The sequence below is a fragment of the Oreochromis aureus genome, linkage group 7, assembly GCF_013358895.1.
Source record: "Oreochromis aureus strain Israel breed Guangdong linkage group 7, ZZ_aureus, whole genome shotgun sequence".
Classification (NCBI taxonomy): Eukaryota; Metazoa; Chordata; class Actinopteri; order Cichliformes; family Cichlidae; genus Oreochromis; species Oreochromis aureus.
In genome coordinates, this window is record NC_052948.1 from 52,627,386 (window position 1) to 52,645,794 (window position 18,409).

General features: G+C 40.6%; 1 protein-coding gene across 1 annotated transcript; it reads right to left on the reverse strand.

Annotated features, from left to right (window-relative positions):
- Positions 1 to 5,235: 5,235 nt before the first annotated feature.
- LOC116310474 (TNF receptor-associated factor 2-like) lies at positions 5,236 to 17,240 on the reverse strand. The gene is made up of 11 exons (XM_031727256.2): positions 16,864 to 17,240; positions 15,205 to 15,414; positions 14,216 to 14,294; positions 13,630 to 13,728; positions 11,476 to 11,637; positions 11,285 to 11,359; positions 10,827 to 10,901; positions 9,546 to 10,118; positions 8,741 to 8,918; positions 8,369 to 8,517; positions 5,236 to 8,192 (listed from the first exon to the last, which is right to left on the reverse strand). Exons 2-11 carry the CDS (start codon positions 15,390 to 15,392, stop codon positions 7,974 to 7,976), a joined length of 1,797 nt encoding a protein of 598 aa, XP_031583116.1. The 5' UTR covers positions 15,393 to 15,414; positions 16,864 to 17,240; the 3' UTR covers positions 5,236 to 7,973.
- Positions 17,241 to 18,409: the final 1,169 nt, after the last annotated feature.

Sequence of the window (18,409 nt, forward strand, 5' to 3'; positions counted from 1 at the left end):
GAAGCAGATAAATCTTCTCAGAGAAACAGTTGTCTGTCCTTCTTTAGAGCCTCAGTGTGTCACCACCTCCATCACCATCATACAATAAAGATGGTGGCGCCACCAGACTCTTCCAGTGACTCATTAATGACCACAGTCCACCACGGCCACCTCCACCATTTCTCCACTAGCCCACCACAACAGACAGCGACACGAAGAGCCTCCAACTACCCGTGGCTGAAATGGAGGGCGCCCAGAGACAGCCCCCATTCATCTTTCAAACCTGATCAGAAGGAAGCAGTGACTCAATTGGCACACCCGAGAGAAGTTCGCTAGAGTTTTGGAGGTTTTCTGTTAAAAATTTAGCCCCACCATGGGAGAATTGCAACACCTGCTCATGCACTAATTAGGAGCTGGCAAATGAGCAAAAATATCATACACGAGACATCTGCAGACATCATCATCCTGTACAAAAAGCCATACAGGAGACCTGACAATTCTGAACAGGCCAATCACAATAGGAGACTGCTCTCAGGCTGTCTGCATAGTTGTTTGACCTCTTTGCAAGGGTAAATAAAACTCACAAAGACAACCTGGTTGTGTCCACCTCAATTTAATGCATATTCCTACGACACCTTACCGGCAGGGTATGTGTTTATTTCCAAATTCAGGTATCTGTATTTAATTCAAACTGAAAAGAAGTGGATAAATACATCTTTAATTTAAAGTGCCAAACCATTTCTGTTAGGAAAAACACTACTCTTATTACTAAAGCTAGTGTCCATTCTTACAGTTTCACCTTAGAGTGGAAGGAGAAACAGGAGGAAAAGCAGATTTTCTATGTCAACAGTTCCTTGATTTTCCATCTGTGTTCCTGTCAGGAGTCACCCACTGAGAAGCAAGGACAACTTATATCACAGGTTTGATGGTGAGGAGGTATTTCCACACTGTGTTATGTTAGCAGTCCCAGCTCTACATGTGGCTACATCCCAGGTGTTTCACCATCAGAATGCCTGTGCAACTGCACAACCACAAAATGTAATTAAATTTAAAATAAATGTGCAAAATGTTGAAATAATTTCAACAAAACCAGGAAATTAAATTATTCATGAGAGCAGTAATAGTTTTATTCAGACGTCAGATTCAAATGAACCAACAATATGTTGTCGAAACTCCTGAACACCACAAACGCTTTTTGTGGGACCATCATTGCTGTCTGACCATAAACTGTATATAAAAGATGGACGTGGCAAATGGGATATCATCTGATTGTGAATTTCCTTTCTGAAACCTCAGCTTAAGGATTTTGGTTATCACCATCTTTGTGTTTTGAAACCAGACATGAGGAGCTGCCATTACTGAGAAAAACTAATAATACTGTAGCTCATATGTGACAATCACAAGGTAACGACAGCCTTAAAGGATACAATCATTAAATTACTGCCATGTTTTTCTCAGAAAAAACACTTGAAATCCATAAACTTGTGCAAAAAGTCATAAACATATGCAGAATGTAAACACAGTTTTGTAACTCTCCATGTTGTAGCTATTTATGGTCACCAAGGGTTACAAATATGTGGTACGACCTGTCTTTGGGCTACTCTAGTTTGTGCTGTTGTTATGCTGCAAATACAAAGAGCTTCTTTATACTGAGTTTTTTAAATTGATGGTTTTTGGAGCCCTTCACACTGAAGAGTTGTGTAAGCAACCAATCAATGCAAAATATCACTGCAAAGTCAAAATAAATGAACACACAACAGATAAAAACAGGTTGGATAGTTGCAGTCAAAGAAACAACAAGTTTTACAGGCCGTTAATGCTAACAGTTAGCTTGTGTAGTTAGGCTAATGAAATAAAAACAAAACTATTGAAAAGCCTGAAAAAAATCTCCCTATATATAGTAGTAGTAGGATATTTATACAAACAGAAAACAGATGACTTAGTTTGACAAGGTGAACCAATGGGAATTGAGGATTCCATTAAATCTAAAAGGGACAAAACCGAGACATTTATATTACAGCGCAGGTGGCAGAAGCTAATTTTGCTAATTACTGCTGCTTCTAATGACTATACTAATGTCCTACGCTAATGTCCTACCACCAAACTCACAGAACATCCCAACACTGGAACTGCTGCACAAAAACATGAGTGATTGTTCTTCAGATTTCTGGCCATAATGCACAGTGAGCACAAACACCTCACACCTACCGTCAAGCACGTTGGAGGAGGGATGAAGACATGGGCTTGTTTTAGGATACTTTGTAGTTACTGAGCAGGCCATGAACGTTTTTAACAGGCTTCTTTGCCATCCTAATAAAAACTAATTACAGATGAAAATCCTAAACACAGCTAATTTGTTTTGTGGGGGAAACATATTGACCGCTTTATATATGTTTATATATCACATAATGAATTATAATCACAGATTTATATATGTGTTAAAATAAACAGATCTATATGAGGTGGGTTAAATTGCATTGACGTTTGTAATATGATTTTTTTTTTTTAAAACAGCTGCAGAAAGTTTTTTTCCTTTCTGTTTTCAAGGTGTGAAGAAATAACTGAATGACTGTCCCCATCTTCACACACAGCCACATCCTGTCAAAGTAACCACTCTGCGTCAGTTTACTTCCTTGACACCGTGTGACTCAGAGCTCATCAGCCTCTTCAGATCACATTGATGACATAAGTAATGTAACAAAAATAGATTTGTTCTCTTTTGCACGAAAGGTTACGCAAAAGGCACTCAGCTTTGCACGATGTACCGTGTTGTTTAGTGAGTCAAACTGCCCTGTGTACTTAATTTACTCCCACTGAAAATGTCCCAGGTGTTTACCTAAAGCAATGAAAGGCTTTATTCAAAGATAAGAGTCAGATTTAAATGACCCTGCCTGTTATAGTGCAATGATTGCTGCAAAGACTCTTATTGTTGAGGAGAGTGAAGAGCTCACATAGAGAAATAAACTGAAAGTCATATACTGCCCTCTAGTGAGCAGAGATCCACGTAACTTCTAGTACATTCAAGAACTTGTTTTTGGAGCAAGACATGATGAGTTTGCATTTAGGAAAACAATAATAATACAAATTCTTTTAAGATTAATTTAATAAATAATAATAAAAAATGATTCTATTATTTCTGAGTGTGAATGGGGTTCTAGTAAACTACAATAACTTTACTTTATACTGGTATCTCATCTGTTCACTCAGCAACAATGTTATCTGCTTATTTACCATCAGGGATGAGGGAACTATGTCAGTACATGGAAGGTATGATTATCAGTATTTATTTAAATAGACGTATTTTATCTTAAATTTCATTTAAAACTAAGTCTTTTTGATCATCTACTATAGTTTACATTGCATTACCATCCTCCGCAAGTTATGCACCACACTTTCCATACTGTTATACTGTTAAATACTTTTAAAGATACAGTAAAGATACAGTTAGTTGGCTGTCTAACAGAACACTTCTTCTGAGCTGAAAAATGAAGCCAGTGTTCCTCTAGTGGCCACTTGAGGCTGGCTCCCAAAGGGATCTGACTCATTTAACTTGAATAGTTGATATAAAATCTGTCATGGTGCTGGGTTGTTGACCCAGCATTTTGTGTTTGTCGTTATATTGATTATTATTATCTGATTTGATATTAATTTCTTCATGGTTATTAGTATGTAGGTTTCATTCTCAGGGTCTCCAGTCCTAAGGTTTATTTCCTGTGTCGTCCCCCCGGTGCTTTGTTCATGTCCCTGAGTTTGTGTTATGAATTTCCTGTTTTACTTTGAAGGTCTGTGTCTGTTATTGCTGTGTTCAGCTTGTATCCTCCCGTAGTCTTGAGAATTAGGATCAGCTGTGCTTCCCTCCTGTGTGTCATTGCCTGATTACCTTGTGTGTGTGTGTGTGTAGATATAGATAGATAGATAGATAGATAGATAGATATAGATACATAGATATATATATATATATATATATATATGTATATATATATATATATATATATATATATATATATATATATATATATATATATATATATATATATATATATATATATATATATATATATATATATATATATATATATATATATATATAGTGGGTGTCGGTCTGTGCGTTTTGTCGGCTCGTCTGTGTTTCATGGTGTTTTGTTCTTTGGTCTGCGTCTCTCTGCCCTTCACCCCGTTTCATTATGATTTCAGGTTTGCTCTTTAGTTTTCCCAGTTTAGGTTTCTTCAGTAGCTTCTTGTGTCTCATTGCCTGTTTTTGTCACTCTGCCACTTGTAAATAAACTCTCACTCATTGCCTGCGTTTTGGATCCTTTTCCTCCAACACCACGCAGTTCGCCCTGGCAGCCGTGACAAAATTATTCCAAAATCCAACAACAAAGTGCAAAATCAAATTCAAAAATAATAAATAAATATTCTGATAGAGTGGATTCGAAATATCAGCCTAAGAAAGTCTGCATATCTCTCCGCAGGGAACAAAGCCACCAGCTTCCTTTACTGAGAGCAGTTGGAGACTTTAAGGATAAACATGTGAAAGTGACTCAGCTCATCATGTAGCACAGGTTGTAACAACACAGTGAATGAAAGTCGGTTTAGGATTAATATGTTCACACAGAAGTGTGACTGCCCCTCTATCGAACGTGCAAAGCCAACAAACTGTTATCACATTTCTTCAGAAAACCCTTTATAGCAAGTCATTCTGTTGCAGATGGAAGCATCAGTGCTTAACTGTAATTCAACAAGATAAAAATAAACTGAAGATCTTTCTTTGCAGAGAATTCTGATGAGAGTTTCTGTCTTTTTCTAAATCATTTCTCTTTTATTTAGTTAACAGTAGTTTTCAGCTTGAAACAGCAGTGCTTAGTGGCATCAGACAACCGCTCCACACAGTGTGATCTCTACTGTAGTGCAAATCCCCCTCCAGCAAGTCATAATTGCTGTCTTTTACAGCCACTTGGTGTCCACTAGGCCTCACCTCTGTTAATTGTAGTCAATGAGCTCTCTTCTGTTTTGTCTAATGTAATGGGCTGCAGTGTTATAGGGACTTTCCAGTAGACTGGTGTGTGAAAAGCTAGCATTTGATTAGCTCACTAACTAGGTGAGTCTCAGTGTTCCACCCATAGCACTTTATGAATATCTAGAATATGTATCCCTAAAAAATAGCAAGGCTGATTACCAAAATGCTCACTGAAGATTCAAAATGCTCTTTTTTCTATACTTTCTATTAAAGATGCACTTTAAAAAATCAACACAGGCTGAAACCACCACACTTTATTACATACTGCATGTCCTTTTTTCAGCATAATACATCAATTATCAACATCAGAATACATATGGCTCTGATTTCAAGGTACATAAATCGCTCAACAAAATACCCTGTCTGGACAAACAAAGGATAGAAAGTGCACAAAAAAAGTTGGTTCAAGTCAACTGCATCACAAGACAGAACGGCTGTTGTGTTTTTTGAAAAGGAAAACCAACTTAATTAAAGCTTACATTCAGAAACCTCATCTGAGGACAGTTTAAATGGGACAGTATTAATCAGCTCCTCTGGTGCTTACAGAAGTAATGACGCCTCATATTAAAATCTCACACACGCATCTTCATAGAAAATTAAATAGAAACATATTTGGCACCATATTTTAGCATAGAACATAAAATTCAACTTGCAGTACAACAGTGTTCATACATGGAGGTAATATTTGAGTTTGGCACATTACGAGAACACTTTAAAAAGTCCATGTAATCCTATTTTATTACAAGCTCAGTCTTCACTGAAAGGTTCCTAAGATAAGAGTATAAACTCACTCACTGTATGGAACAAGAATTCCTTAACATTAAAATGATCTTCTAAAAGCCCACAGAGCCAATAAGCCGCACGGATAGCTACTGACTTGTGATTTTCATGTTACTGATAAAATAGCATATGATTTATGACAAGGAAAGCACCATATTTCCTCAGAGAATTGGGTTGCGGTTCTTCGGCGCCAGAATGGGTAATGTAAACAAATGAGTCGAGCGTGACCTCTGTAAACCCTAACAGACATGATCATATATTGCACTCTAGAAAGAATCACAAGTCACAAAGGGGTTGTCCTGGCCTGTTCAAACCATCAAACAAAAAGTTGGTATATAGATATAGAATTAATAAGGTATTCAGTAATACTATGTTTATTATAACCTCTTGTGTATATTAACATTGATATATAGATTATTTCAACATTATGATATGAAAGATACATATTTATACATTGCTATGAATATAGGCAGCTGCTTCTGTTGAACGGAAGCGGCGCCAGATATAACATAATAACTATTCTACGTATTTTCATCCAAACGAATACAAATAAATGCGTTCACACGTGGCCCACGAGGAAAGCCGCTGTGAAACTCCATAGTGAATATGAATCGAAGCCTCCCATGCACAGAGAGGTTTCAATACAGGTCGAGACTGGTTTCCAAACAGGCCAGCGTGAACCTTAAAACCTCAGGATGCGTGCCAAAGTGACGGCACGCGGAAAAAGTACATCTCAGTTTAACCAGAGTTTTTGTTCGATGTGTGGTGCTGTGGTGAAAATTGGTGAAAGAGCACGGAAAGGGAAAACGAAAAATTCGGGGGCTGCGCTGAACATCGATCTGCAATAAATAAAGTCAACATTGGCCTGAGACCGACAACAATACAATCTCTTGTTTCCATCCTCTCTACCTCCACACACGTAGCTCATTTATATTTGCACCGACATTCACATGAGTATTCTATCGTATAGCAGCAGAAACACATACGCACTGTATACTGTATGGACAGAAAACAAGGAACATACTATTCCTTCATTTCGTGGAATCTGCGTTGACCTCAGTCTGTGGTGGGGCACGGTACTATGTGTTGAGATGTGAGCTAGTGAGCATATCCTTGGGAAAAACTCCAGCGATGTATGTTTGTCAGAGACAAAACCACATGTAAGTTTTACGCCTCAGGCTTGACTGGCAAGCTGCCCTGACTCCTTGGTAACTCCACTGTATCTTCCACAGATGTACCAAACCACCAATCAGAACCACCGACCCCCTTATTAGGAACAAATACGCAACACTGACTTTACATGTAAATAGCCTGGCTTCATAGACATGCAGGCAATGTCCACCATCACAGATGGATAAATCACTAACAAGTTTAATATCAAATGATGAAACTTTGTGAAGCTCAGTTGAAAAAACCCCCAAAACAACCCCCCCCCCTTCCAAAAAAAAGAGCATTTTTATATTTTATACTTAAAACTCCAGCAGCATGCATTTTGTTTAAAAGAAATGAAGAAATAAAAAGAAATGCCTGTAATCTTATTCATAACATAACTCCACGTTTGTCTATGCAAATTTACTCCACACTGGAACTGAGAAGCTCACAATATCCACAATCTTTAAAAAGAAGCAAAATCTGCATCAAGCCACGCTCTAACTCTATTATAATTCTACTGCCAGCTTTACCAGAGTGATCACATAAAACACATCTACAGCCCTGCTCTAACACACTCTGCATGTTCTGCAACATCCCCCAGCCTTCGAAAGCAGGGGACGAAAAACAAAGACGCAGTTCTACCTTTTCACTCCCCTCTGCTTCTGCTCAACACCGCTCTGACTACGTCACACTGCTGCCTGCTTCCTCTAACTGAAAACTCGCGTGCAGAACTGAAACGGCACTTTATCACCGTGGATGGTGATGCTGTGATGTCGAGAAAGTAAGTTTTGCACCCAAATGTACAGCAATGACGGAGGGGAGGGTTCTCACACAGAGACCACCAAGGTATAAGAATGCCTGCATTGTCTGGTCTGAGCAGCTACATGCAGCAGACTGTCGCAAGCATGTCTGTCTCCCCAAAGCTGCGGGGGACAGCAAGGTGCCCGAACGGAGCCCTGAAAGGGACCGCGACTGAGCCAAAATGAAGCCTTTAATGGTCAAAGAGCTGCCTGGTTGCCAAACTGTAACACCCCGTGGAGGTCGTCTAGAGGCCGGTGAGGTCCACAATCGCCTTGATGAAGATGGTGTCGTCACGAATGTAAGTGTTCTTGCCATCGAGCTTAGAGAGCGGGCAGAAGAGTGGACAGCCGCTGGCGATGTTCATCTCGCTCACGGGTCTCTGGAAGGAGGAGGAAGTGACATCAGGTCGAAAGGCATCGATGATGTGCTCTCTGTTGCTCTGGTCCAGCAGCATCAGCGTAACCTGGAAGTCAGATAAGCTAGAGATTACTGCTGGGATGAAATAGGCAAGTTTCAGCAGAACAAACCTCACTGTGGTCCTTAAAGAAATAAGAACAACAACGGAAAAGAAAACAATGGTAGACTGTCCAACAACCAGAAGGGGATACTTGAATGGCTGCTTGTTTCTTAGTCTTTTACCTTCTGGTTGAAGGGCCATTTAAGCAGGGCATCACTCAGCCCCCTCATCACCACAAAGAACAAGGACAAGTGGCTGCCACGCCCTGTCCCATCTCCATTCAGATAGATCCGTAGGCACATCTTATAGCCATACTTGCTGGTATAGAAGGCTGGAAGAGAACGGGAAAGAGAGCTAATTATCTGCAGAAGACATCTAAAGAGTTTCTAGTAATTTAGTAATAACTTTTTCAACGTTTTTATCTTTGCAGGACAAAATCATGGCTTTGACAAATGGCATGTATTGTTGCTCTTCTCAAACCAGTTCACTGATCATGCTCCTGGTATTCTAGGCTGATGATTTTGCATCAGCACTGTGATAATGCGCAGTGTTACCTGGCGAGAACATGGCGGGGGCTCGGCCTGCGATGGCATCTTGTCTCTTTTTGGCAAAATCTGAGATCCTCCAGATAAAGACGCCGTCAAATGTGGTGGCGGACATTTCTCTCAGCCGTCCCTCCATCTCTGCGACCGTCAGGTCCTTCAGCCCCACAGTCCGCTCCAGCTGTCGCACCTGGAAAACAAACACATATTCAGTCACTTGGATATTTTCCAGTAATGACTGAACTGCAGCTGAGAGAATAACCAACAAAAAGTGCAGTTGTTTTGGTTGGTTTCACAAACATGCTCAGACATTACAAATGACAAATTCATATTAACATCAATTCAAGGTGATCAACATCACTCTGCCTTTAAGGAAGAAACTACAAATATTTTACTGCCTAATTTAGAGTCATTTGAAAAGACTGTTTGTTCAAAGTATCACTTTGAAGCATCTCCAAGCCCTTTCCTGGGTTTTCTGGGATTTTATAAATTGGCAGGCAACAAGTTTTCTCAGAGTAGCAGCCTTTACACACTGGAAGTGTAAAATCTGTGCAAGTATTTTGTGTGCTAAAAGTATTTTTTAGACTCGCCTATCCTTAAATCAGCCATTCACACCTTTTTTTGTATGCAAATAAACAGATTCGACCACAACCTAAGCTCTCTCCAGGATTCAGGATTACATCGATACTGAAGAAAAGTTAAAGTAATGGTGAATCTAAAAATGAACGGTCCATTGCTGTGTGTACTGAATAAAGATTCAGAGAACAAGGAATGCTCCAACTTGCATCAACCAGCTGCAGTCATGGCTCGAGCTTACCTTATTGCTCAGAGCCTCGATCTTATCCTGGTCCAGTTTATGCTGACGGTTGCTGGCTTCCATGGTGGTGGCGAACCTCTCCACCTCTCTGTTCAGGACACACACCACATTTTCAAACGTGCCAGCTTTGACTTCCAGTTCCGTGCACCTGCGGCCGAGCTCGGCCACCTTGGTTTTCTCGCTGTGAAGCTGGAGCTCAAGCGCTGCGCCCACCGAGCTGGGCAGAGGCGTGAAGGATGTAGACACAGAGAGAGTGGGAGGCAGAGTGGGAGGTGGAGGTAGAGGAACTGAAGCGGGTGGACCAGGAGGTCCAGAGCTGGAAGATGATGAGGATGCGGCAGCGGCGGCTCCCTGCACGGGAGGCCCAGAGGAGGTGGTGCTGAGCTGGGAGACTCTGGCCTCGAGTTCCTTGAGGGATTGTTGGAGTTCCACCAGTTTGTGTCCGGCTACTTCCAGTCCCTGGGGCTGTAGGCCCTCCATGCTAACTTTCATGCCCATAATATAATGCAGCAGAAGATTGAGGTGCTCATAGGCATATGCGCGCTCATGGTCATGAATCTTTTCCTTCTCCACCTGCAAAAGTGCAACATAAACCAGAAACAATATATGAATGCACAGAGTAATTACTGAAGTAAAGGAGAACGGTAAATCTAACATAGTCTTAACTCATTTGTTACTCATTTCAAGTCATTTTTAATATAACATGATTCATTTCCACCAATGTATTGTAAACTCCTGTTTTTATTTTTTCAATTCAAAACATACAATCTCTCACTAAGAATATACAATAGTCTACTGTCTACTATTAGCCGTTTACTAGCTTGTCCCTTTGAGCATTAGCAGCATTTTTTTCAACTTTCACTGTGTTTTGCCTGTTTTTGTGGCGGTTTTCTATTTGCTGGTGTTTTCCTAAGTTACAGTGACCTCTCAAGGCCACAATAGTTTTTCCAATAACAATTTAAATCCCAAACATTACAATGAATAACACTGCTAACCAAACTGGCTAACTAGCGTGAACATTAGCATGGTTAGCACTTGTGTTTTTAAAGAACTAAGCAGGATGGTCAGTCTAAATGCTCAAAGTTTCAAAACAATAGTCTACAAACCAAGGTGTGACATCACAGTGGCTCTGTTCATCTTTTATATACAGTCACTGGAAAAAAGATACCTCCTCACTCTTCCTCGTCTTGGTTCAGATGATATCTTCTCTCATATCGTCTTGTAGCTTACTGTGTGCTCAAATACTGAATTCGTTATTGAGAAAACAATCGGGCTACTTACAGACATATCGCATCCCACCACATGAAATCGACATGGAGTTCTGAATTTGCTGCAGAATTTGATATGGTCCACATACTGGGAAACAAAAGAAATAAAATAGTCAATTTCTAACAATCGATAAAAATGATTTTCCATCTGCTGTGTATTAAAAGCGAGTGATGAATCAGTTGTGTCTTTTTCTTCTTATAGATTTTACTTTGTATCTTTTGACATTTTACATATTGCATCTTCAAATTTTTATGCTCATTTTAGTCTGAATATCTTCAGTTTCTTTTTTATTAAACATAAGTAAACATGACAAAGTACATTCATTATTTTCAGAAGCTCAGTTGCATGCTCTCTGCCATCACATTTGATTAGAGGAAAAGAGAGAGAAAGTGTACAGCAGCTACATGGGACTATGGTCAGTTTTACAACATAATGCTTCCTCCTTTTCTGCACGTTGGTCTCAGATTTACCTTTTCTCTGGGTATTTTCTTCTTGGCACAGCCTTCACAGATCATCGGGTACTTGGGGCAGATCTCATCATGCGCCTGAAAAAAAAAAACGAAAAGGCAGCAACGTTTCTTTTAATGCCACACAAATGGCTGCTCTGATCTGCTGCACAGGCCCCGACGAGCATCTTTGGTCTAAATAAATCATTTCCAACCTTGATATTCTTAAAGTGGAACGGCTCCTTGCAGTACTTGCAGTTGAGCGTCCTCTCAGGGCACTCTCGCTCATTATGGCGCTCCTGTTCATTGAAGCGGATTCGTTCTTTGCAGGAAGGGCAGGGGATGATCATGAACTCGCACTTCCCCTCGTGGTTCATCTGTGGAAAGTGGGAGCTTATGCTGAGGTGCTGTGGCAGAATGGTAACCTCTGTACTGCGCTGGGAGGCTTATTTGTCTACATACAGAGCAGTGCTGTAGCTTTAACAGTGTCAGATGTTTAGAGTCTTATCCTTCACGCAACACTACCATTCTGTAACAGGACGATGAGTCCAAAGGTAAAAACCACAGCTATAAAGAACCATCTTCAGCCACAAGAAGGAGAACAACAGCTGCAGATGTTACGGTCCCCAGAGACCAAAGGCATAAACGAAAAACATGCAAACACAATTTCCCACAAAGAAACTGGTAGATACAAAGACAGGAAGTGTGGCAGCGATATGTTTACCTAATGTATGCAACTGTTTAAAGGTAGCTGCTGGAAATGTTATACGAAGGAGGCAGGATTTAAGTAGTTTTTCTTGATTGTGCTGTTTTTGAAATCTAAACAACAAGCTGCACAAGTTTTATTTGCACCGTGACCATTATTCCCATTGAACCTCATCCACAGCTGCGAGGTAGTCTACTGGAACCTGCCTGCGACACCTAAACAAACCAGCTGATGGTTTCAAATGCACAAAGAAGGCAAGAAATTCCATTAAATGTCACTACTTGTGATTCTGTCACAAGTCCGGGAATGTGTGCAAAGTAAAATATGACACACATTTTGCTCTGTTTACATTTTTACACTACGCACTCTGTACGGCAGGTTTTATTTTTGTTATTTTATAGTGTTGATGTCTTCATTTTCATTCTGTGCTGTGGAAAACAGCGGACATGGAAATGACCACAAACCCCATGATTTTATGATTTTCTAAAACCATAACCAGAATACAACCAGTTGAGTCAAGTCCCTTCAAGTTGTGCTTGTTGACTCATTCAGACTGATGGCAACATGTTGGCAATCCGTCTGCCTTTATATAAGTAGACAGCAATTATTTGCAAACCTTCGACAATCTCTGAGTGACTGCAGTCAGTCCAAGTCAGACTGTGACTGTTTGCAGAAAGGTTGCCTGCTATCAGGTGGCCTGTGCAATGGCCTTGTAATCAAAAGTGCTTGTAAGTGTTCATCACCAACAAGCTCTGGGTAACTGCTTAGTCAGAACAAGTTTTTTTGTTTTGTTTTTTTTTATGGAAGGAGGTTGCTGTCCTATTTTTACTCACATGACTGAGCCATCAGCTTGCTCTGAATTAGGAGCATTGGTAGCTTTGTCAAGCTGAGTGGTTCCAGTGTTGTTGTTGGTTGAGTTGACTTAATGTAAGATTGCTCGGCTAACGTTATCTCAGTATGATGGTGCATGAGATGAGTCCTCTTGTTCGTAGTATTCCCAGGGTTTCTTTTTAATTTATCCATCCATCCATCCATCCATTCACTTCCGCTGATCCTTTTCAGGGTCGCGGGGGACGCTGGAGCCTATCCCAGCTGTCATAGGGCGAGAGGCGGGGTACACCCTGGACAGGTCGCCAGTCTGTCGCAGGGCTAACACACAGGGACAGACAACCATTCGCACTCACATTCACTCACACATTCACACCTAGTGGCAATTTGGATTATCCAATTAACCTAACCCCTCAAACTGCATGTCTTTGGACGGTAGGAGGAAGCCGCCGATTTATTTAATCAAAAATTTGGTGTCCCTGTATTGATGCAGTATCACCATTTGTGATACTATGCTTTATCGATTTTTCCTCCCACTTCTTGAAAGCAGTAGAAATATCTGCTCTGTTTGCACATTCCCAGATGATCCAAATGCCTCCTTTACACTGTTTCATAAATGCACCAGCCTCATTTCCACCTCCCACAGGCTGCCGTAGAAACTCTGTTAAACATCTGTTTGCAATCCAGATTATGGTTGCTAAAGAAGAGCGCCAAGGCTGGAAAGGCTTTGTCTCATGCACGCAGGGCGGGGCTAGCGAGCGTTTCAAAGTGACAAACACAAAACATTAGGGTACCTGGTTACTGAAAAACAAGTGAAGGAAAAAAGTCGCCTCACCTCGTACTCCTTTATGCTTCCTTTCCAAGTGCAGCTTTCATTGATACAAACAGCTGGCAGATTTTCAACTTCCCTTCGAACCGCATTGTCTGGAAAAGCCTGAAAAAACGAGAGAAAATAAAAAGGATCTGCTGTTGAGCTGCATCTGTGAACCGCATGTCCAGCTGCTGTGTGCATCAGTGTCAGAAAAGCTGCACATTCAACACATGCACGCAGTTATTTTACTGTAAGTTTACATATGATTTGAACTGTATGAAGATATTCTGTTTATTAGCACAGGCAACAAAGAATAGCAGTGCACTAGATGATGGAAGCGGCTAACATTTATTTTCTTTGCCAGGTGATGATTATATTATCTAAGCAGTAGCTGAAACTCATAATCACCAGTATCACCACGCTGCTGTTACTACTGCACAGACTGCACATGACGTAAATAGGGCAACACGCAGAGCTCACGTCAGACATATTTTAACTTCAGAAGCTTGTTTTCCACTCTGTTTCTTTTAATCTTTCACCGATTCAAATCAAGGTGATTCATTTAATTTAAAAAAACAGTAATCAAAAAAAAAAAAAAAAGAGTACTCACGCATCCTTGTTTTAAAATAGAGGTAGGGTCCTCAAAAATATCCTCTTTGATGCAAGCATTGCATTTCTGAGGTCCATTACTGCAATTAAACAACAACATAAAACATAGCCAATGATTTATGCTACTTCATCTATGCTATGACACTTTAATCATGAGTTAAAGATTTAGCTGCTGATTTACATACACTTTAAAGCTATAAATAATATTAGCAATGCTATCATTTTATATAGAAAAGCATGTTTATTTCACAACGCACCCATTTAAAACAACATCAGTATTAAAGTTTCTTGGCTGCCAGCTCCCGATCATGTTTGTTACTTTATCAGAACAGTAATAGTGTCAGTTCATGGTTATTTATGCTAACATTCTGTCCAGTGGGCTCATGGGTAAAAATATAGCATTTTATGCCATGTTAGGCAGGATTCTGTGTCCTACAGCCGACCCATCCAGTCTATGGAAGAACACTGCAATTCAAACTCGTTAGCTTCAGCTGATTACTTTCAGCTCCACGCCCTCATCCAAATATGATCAAGTCTCTCTCATCGAAGATATTTTACAGAGATGCATCAATGGTGTCAAAGCAAAGAGGTCCACTCAAAAAATACTGAACCGCTGACAATGTGGTTTTACAGCTTTTGACAAAGAATAAGCAACACACAAAGAATCAGTGACACATCAGTCTCCCACTTCAGTGGGACACTAATAATACTAATCCAGTGTAAGCACTAATTTATTAGCAGTTGAGCGCTAATTACAGCTGGAATTAAATAGTCCTGGATTAGAATCATTTAAGTAGTAATTAAGTTAAATTTTTCATTTCTCTGAGCCTGATAGAAGCTCTAAAAGCTAAAAGCAGCTCCCTGAAACTGAACAAAGGAGAATGAGCAACATTACTATAAATTAAATGATTAAAGATTTTTTTAAAAATCTAAATATTTACAATCACTTCCAAAGTATTTATTTTAGCCTTTGGCCATTCCACTCCTCACCTCACAGTCCTGTTAAAGCAGTAGGAACAGAAGCGATGTCCACACTGGGCTTGGAAAGGCCGTCTGAGGATATTGTGGCAGCAGTTGCACAGGTGTTTGTCCTCCAGCTTGTTGCCCAGGATCTTCTTGGGGAAGCCGGGCTTATTGCTCTCCATGGACGAAGGGGGGGACGGTTCCTGTGTGGCCATGGTGTCTGTTCACACGTCACACCTAGGAAACAAGCAAAATGTCAAGACTGGGAGGTGCAAGAGTTTCACTTTCAGATTCCATTTGGATTTTCATTGTTTTTTTTCATCACACCCAGAAAGGAACCAATACTCTACATCTTAAAAACCAAGTTTCAATATTTATATGGCCATTAAAAGTCCAGGATTGCATTTTCTGGTTGGTATTTAACCCATGTCTTCATATTCACATTCATTATCCTGTTGATTAGCCACAAATTTAAAACCACCTGACAGGCCAAGTGACTAATACAAGTCTTCTCATTAGAATACATGGATGTTACTTTGTTACCTTTATACTGTAGGTGTTGTTGTTACTTTTAAGTAATAAAAGTGTCTTTCAGGGCTGCACAGGGGTTAGCACCATAACCTCATAAGGGCTTCTCTCTGTGTGGGTTCAGTGTGTTCAGTCAGTGGTGTACGGCCACAGTCTAAATACATGCATGTAGGGTTAACCGGTGATCCTAAATCAGCAGTAAATGTAAGTGATTGTCTGCGTTCCCCCTGTGACAGACGGGACACCTGTCCAGGGTGTATCCTACTTCTTGCTATATGATGGCTGAAATAGACTTAAGCCCAACCACAACCCTGAACTGGATAAACTAAAGATGGATGGATAAATAGAGGAATGAACAGGTGGATGGATGGAAACATATTGTTTTATTTTTATTCCAAGCACAATAAGATATATATAAAATCTTAGGATTTTAACACATCGACCTAAAGTTTGGTGGACGCATGGACAAGAATTACTGTAGTTTTATGATGTGAATGTATTTCAGTGGCTTTGCTATTAAACAATACAAATATAACTTTAAGGCTGACTATAAAATGTCAAAAATAGTGAAAATCGTTTTAGACTGTCCTGAAGTCCAAGGCAATGAAATTTAAAATAGCTTGCTCAACAATAGAAAAGCAATCCAGCACGGCAAATAAAAGCTGGCAGCTTGAAAACTATTGCAGAGACCCAGTATAATGTTTGGGACCCCTGGGTTTCTGGGGCTCTGGAGCAGCTGTGATCCACTGCTGGCTGGCCTTCTTCTTGACATGACTACATGATGCTCATGTGTGTGGCAGAGCATCACAGGCCAGCTGGAAGGCCCACACCCTTTGTTTACATTTCCACTCTGCATCCACGGCTCCTTGCTGCTCACTTGGAACAAAGTGGCGAGGATCGTGTCTCTCTCTCTAGTCCAGCAAACACGCGCTCAGCTCAGCCTGCCCAGTAACGATGCTGACAAATGGCACATCCATTGTCTCTGCTCTCCTTCCCCGTCGCTGTTGCTAAGCTATCAGCATCCGTCAGAAGTAGTACCCAGCATACCGCCACGCCCCTTTGAAATCTCAGGCTTGCTGCCTGCAAGAGACCATTTACTGGAAAAGCCTTTTTTTCTCTTTGGCGAATGCTGTTGCAATCAGCAGAGTTTGGACTCACCAGCGATTTATTCTAAGCTGTCATCGCGTGCAGAGGCTGGGAGATCACCTTTCCTGGTCGCAGGTTGACGCTCGCGCTCTGTGCCGATATTATATGTGGTTTTGCAGCCGGCTGGAGGTGTTTTCTTGAACCGTAGCCACATAATATAGATGTGGACCCCAAGCGCGATGGCTGTTATTGTCCAATATCGCCATTGCACTTTCAGATTGGGCGTTACGTCATGCGAGGGGCTGAACGCGGGTTGAGAGGCAGACGAGATGTAGAGGCGTCGGAGCCATTGGTCCACAATCCAGAGGAGGCGGGCTGCTCTGCTGCCGGAGACTGTAATGTAATGGGCCCGTTTACACTGGCCGCAAACAGTGACGTCGGTACCATTTATACCAGAGCTGAGGGCGCGAGTACTCCCTGCAGTATTCTCCTGAACGGCAGGTGTCGCTATTCAGCCACAACAGCGCTGGTATGAGTGCCTGCTCATATATGATTGTTGGGTTTTTTTTTGGTTTTTTTTATCGTTGTATGTATAATTGTAGGGTCTACCTTATCATATAAAGTGCCTTGAGGCGACTTTTGTTGTGATTTGGGGCTGTATAAATAAAATTAAACTGAAATAGGAGGAGAGGAAGTGAAAACCGGAAGCAAAAAAATCGCAAATTTTTTAAGACAGCTTTTCCCCTGACAACAGATTTGTAAATTTTTGAGCATCTGTACTGATATATCATTAAATTTGCTTTAAAAATCATACACTTGGGTCGGCCGCGCTGTTCGTGGCCTCATATTGGGCCCATTAGAGATGCACACCTCGCTCACTCCTCTTGTGTGTAATTTACTGTGTTTATGTTTTATGTAGGATAATTATGTATATTTGTATATTTAAAGTCCCTTTTTACATTACTAACTCCAGTTTACAATTGTGGTAGTGGTAAAATACAGCGTTACACAGTAGCTGAATATAACTAAGTACATTTGTTAGTGTGATTAAGCATGTTGAGCTCGAGTTTCCTTTCCTAGAAAGTACAATGCAAAGTAGGGAATTAAGTACAAATACTGCAATAAAGTCACCCATTTTGTAACTAATGTGGAACAGGTACTACTGAATACTGCACTGTAAATATTCTTTTAAAAGTAATGTTGTTTCGTTTATTTACTTGATGACTTTTAAGTCTTTTCCACATTTTACTTCACTCTCTCCTTGGAACTCCAGAAACATGTATATCTTTTCACCCTCCAAGTATTTATACACCACTTTGCATTTAATCATTAGTTATTAATATAACTCTGGCTCTCATCCACAGCGTGTCTTTTGTCTTGTCTTTCTCCCCTGACCCCCAACCAGTCACGACAGATGGTAGCCTCTCTCTGAGCCCGAGGTTTCTTCCTGTTAAAAGGGAGTTTTTTCCTTCCCACTGTTGCCAAGTGCTCACAGAGGGTCATCTGATTGTTGGGGTTTTATCTCTTTAATGTAGGGTCTTTACCTTATAATATAACATGTCATGAGGTCACTGTTGTTGGGATTTGGCGCTATATAAATAAAACTGAATGGTATTAA

Excerpts from the sequence above, each read along its gene's own strand:
- LOC116310474 (XM_031727256.2), bottom strand. The coding sequence starts at position 15,392 with ATGGCCACACAGGAACCGTCCCCCCCTTCGTCCATGGAGAGCAATAAG. Across the intron at positions 14,295-15,204 it reads TGCTTTAACAGGACTGTGAG|TAATGGACCTCAGAAATGCA; the intron begins GTGAGGAGTGGA and ends GTTTAATTGCAG. Across the intron at positions 8,518-8,740 it reads CCCCGCCATGTTCTCGCCAG|CCTTCTATACCAGCAAGTAT; the intron begins GTAACACTGCGC and ends GTTCTCTTCCAG.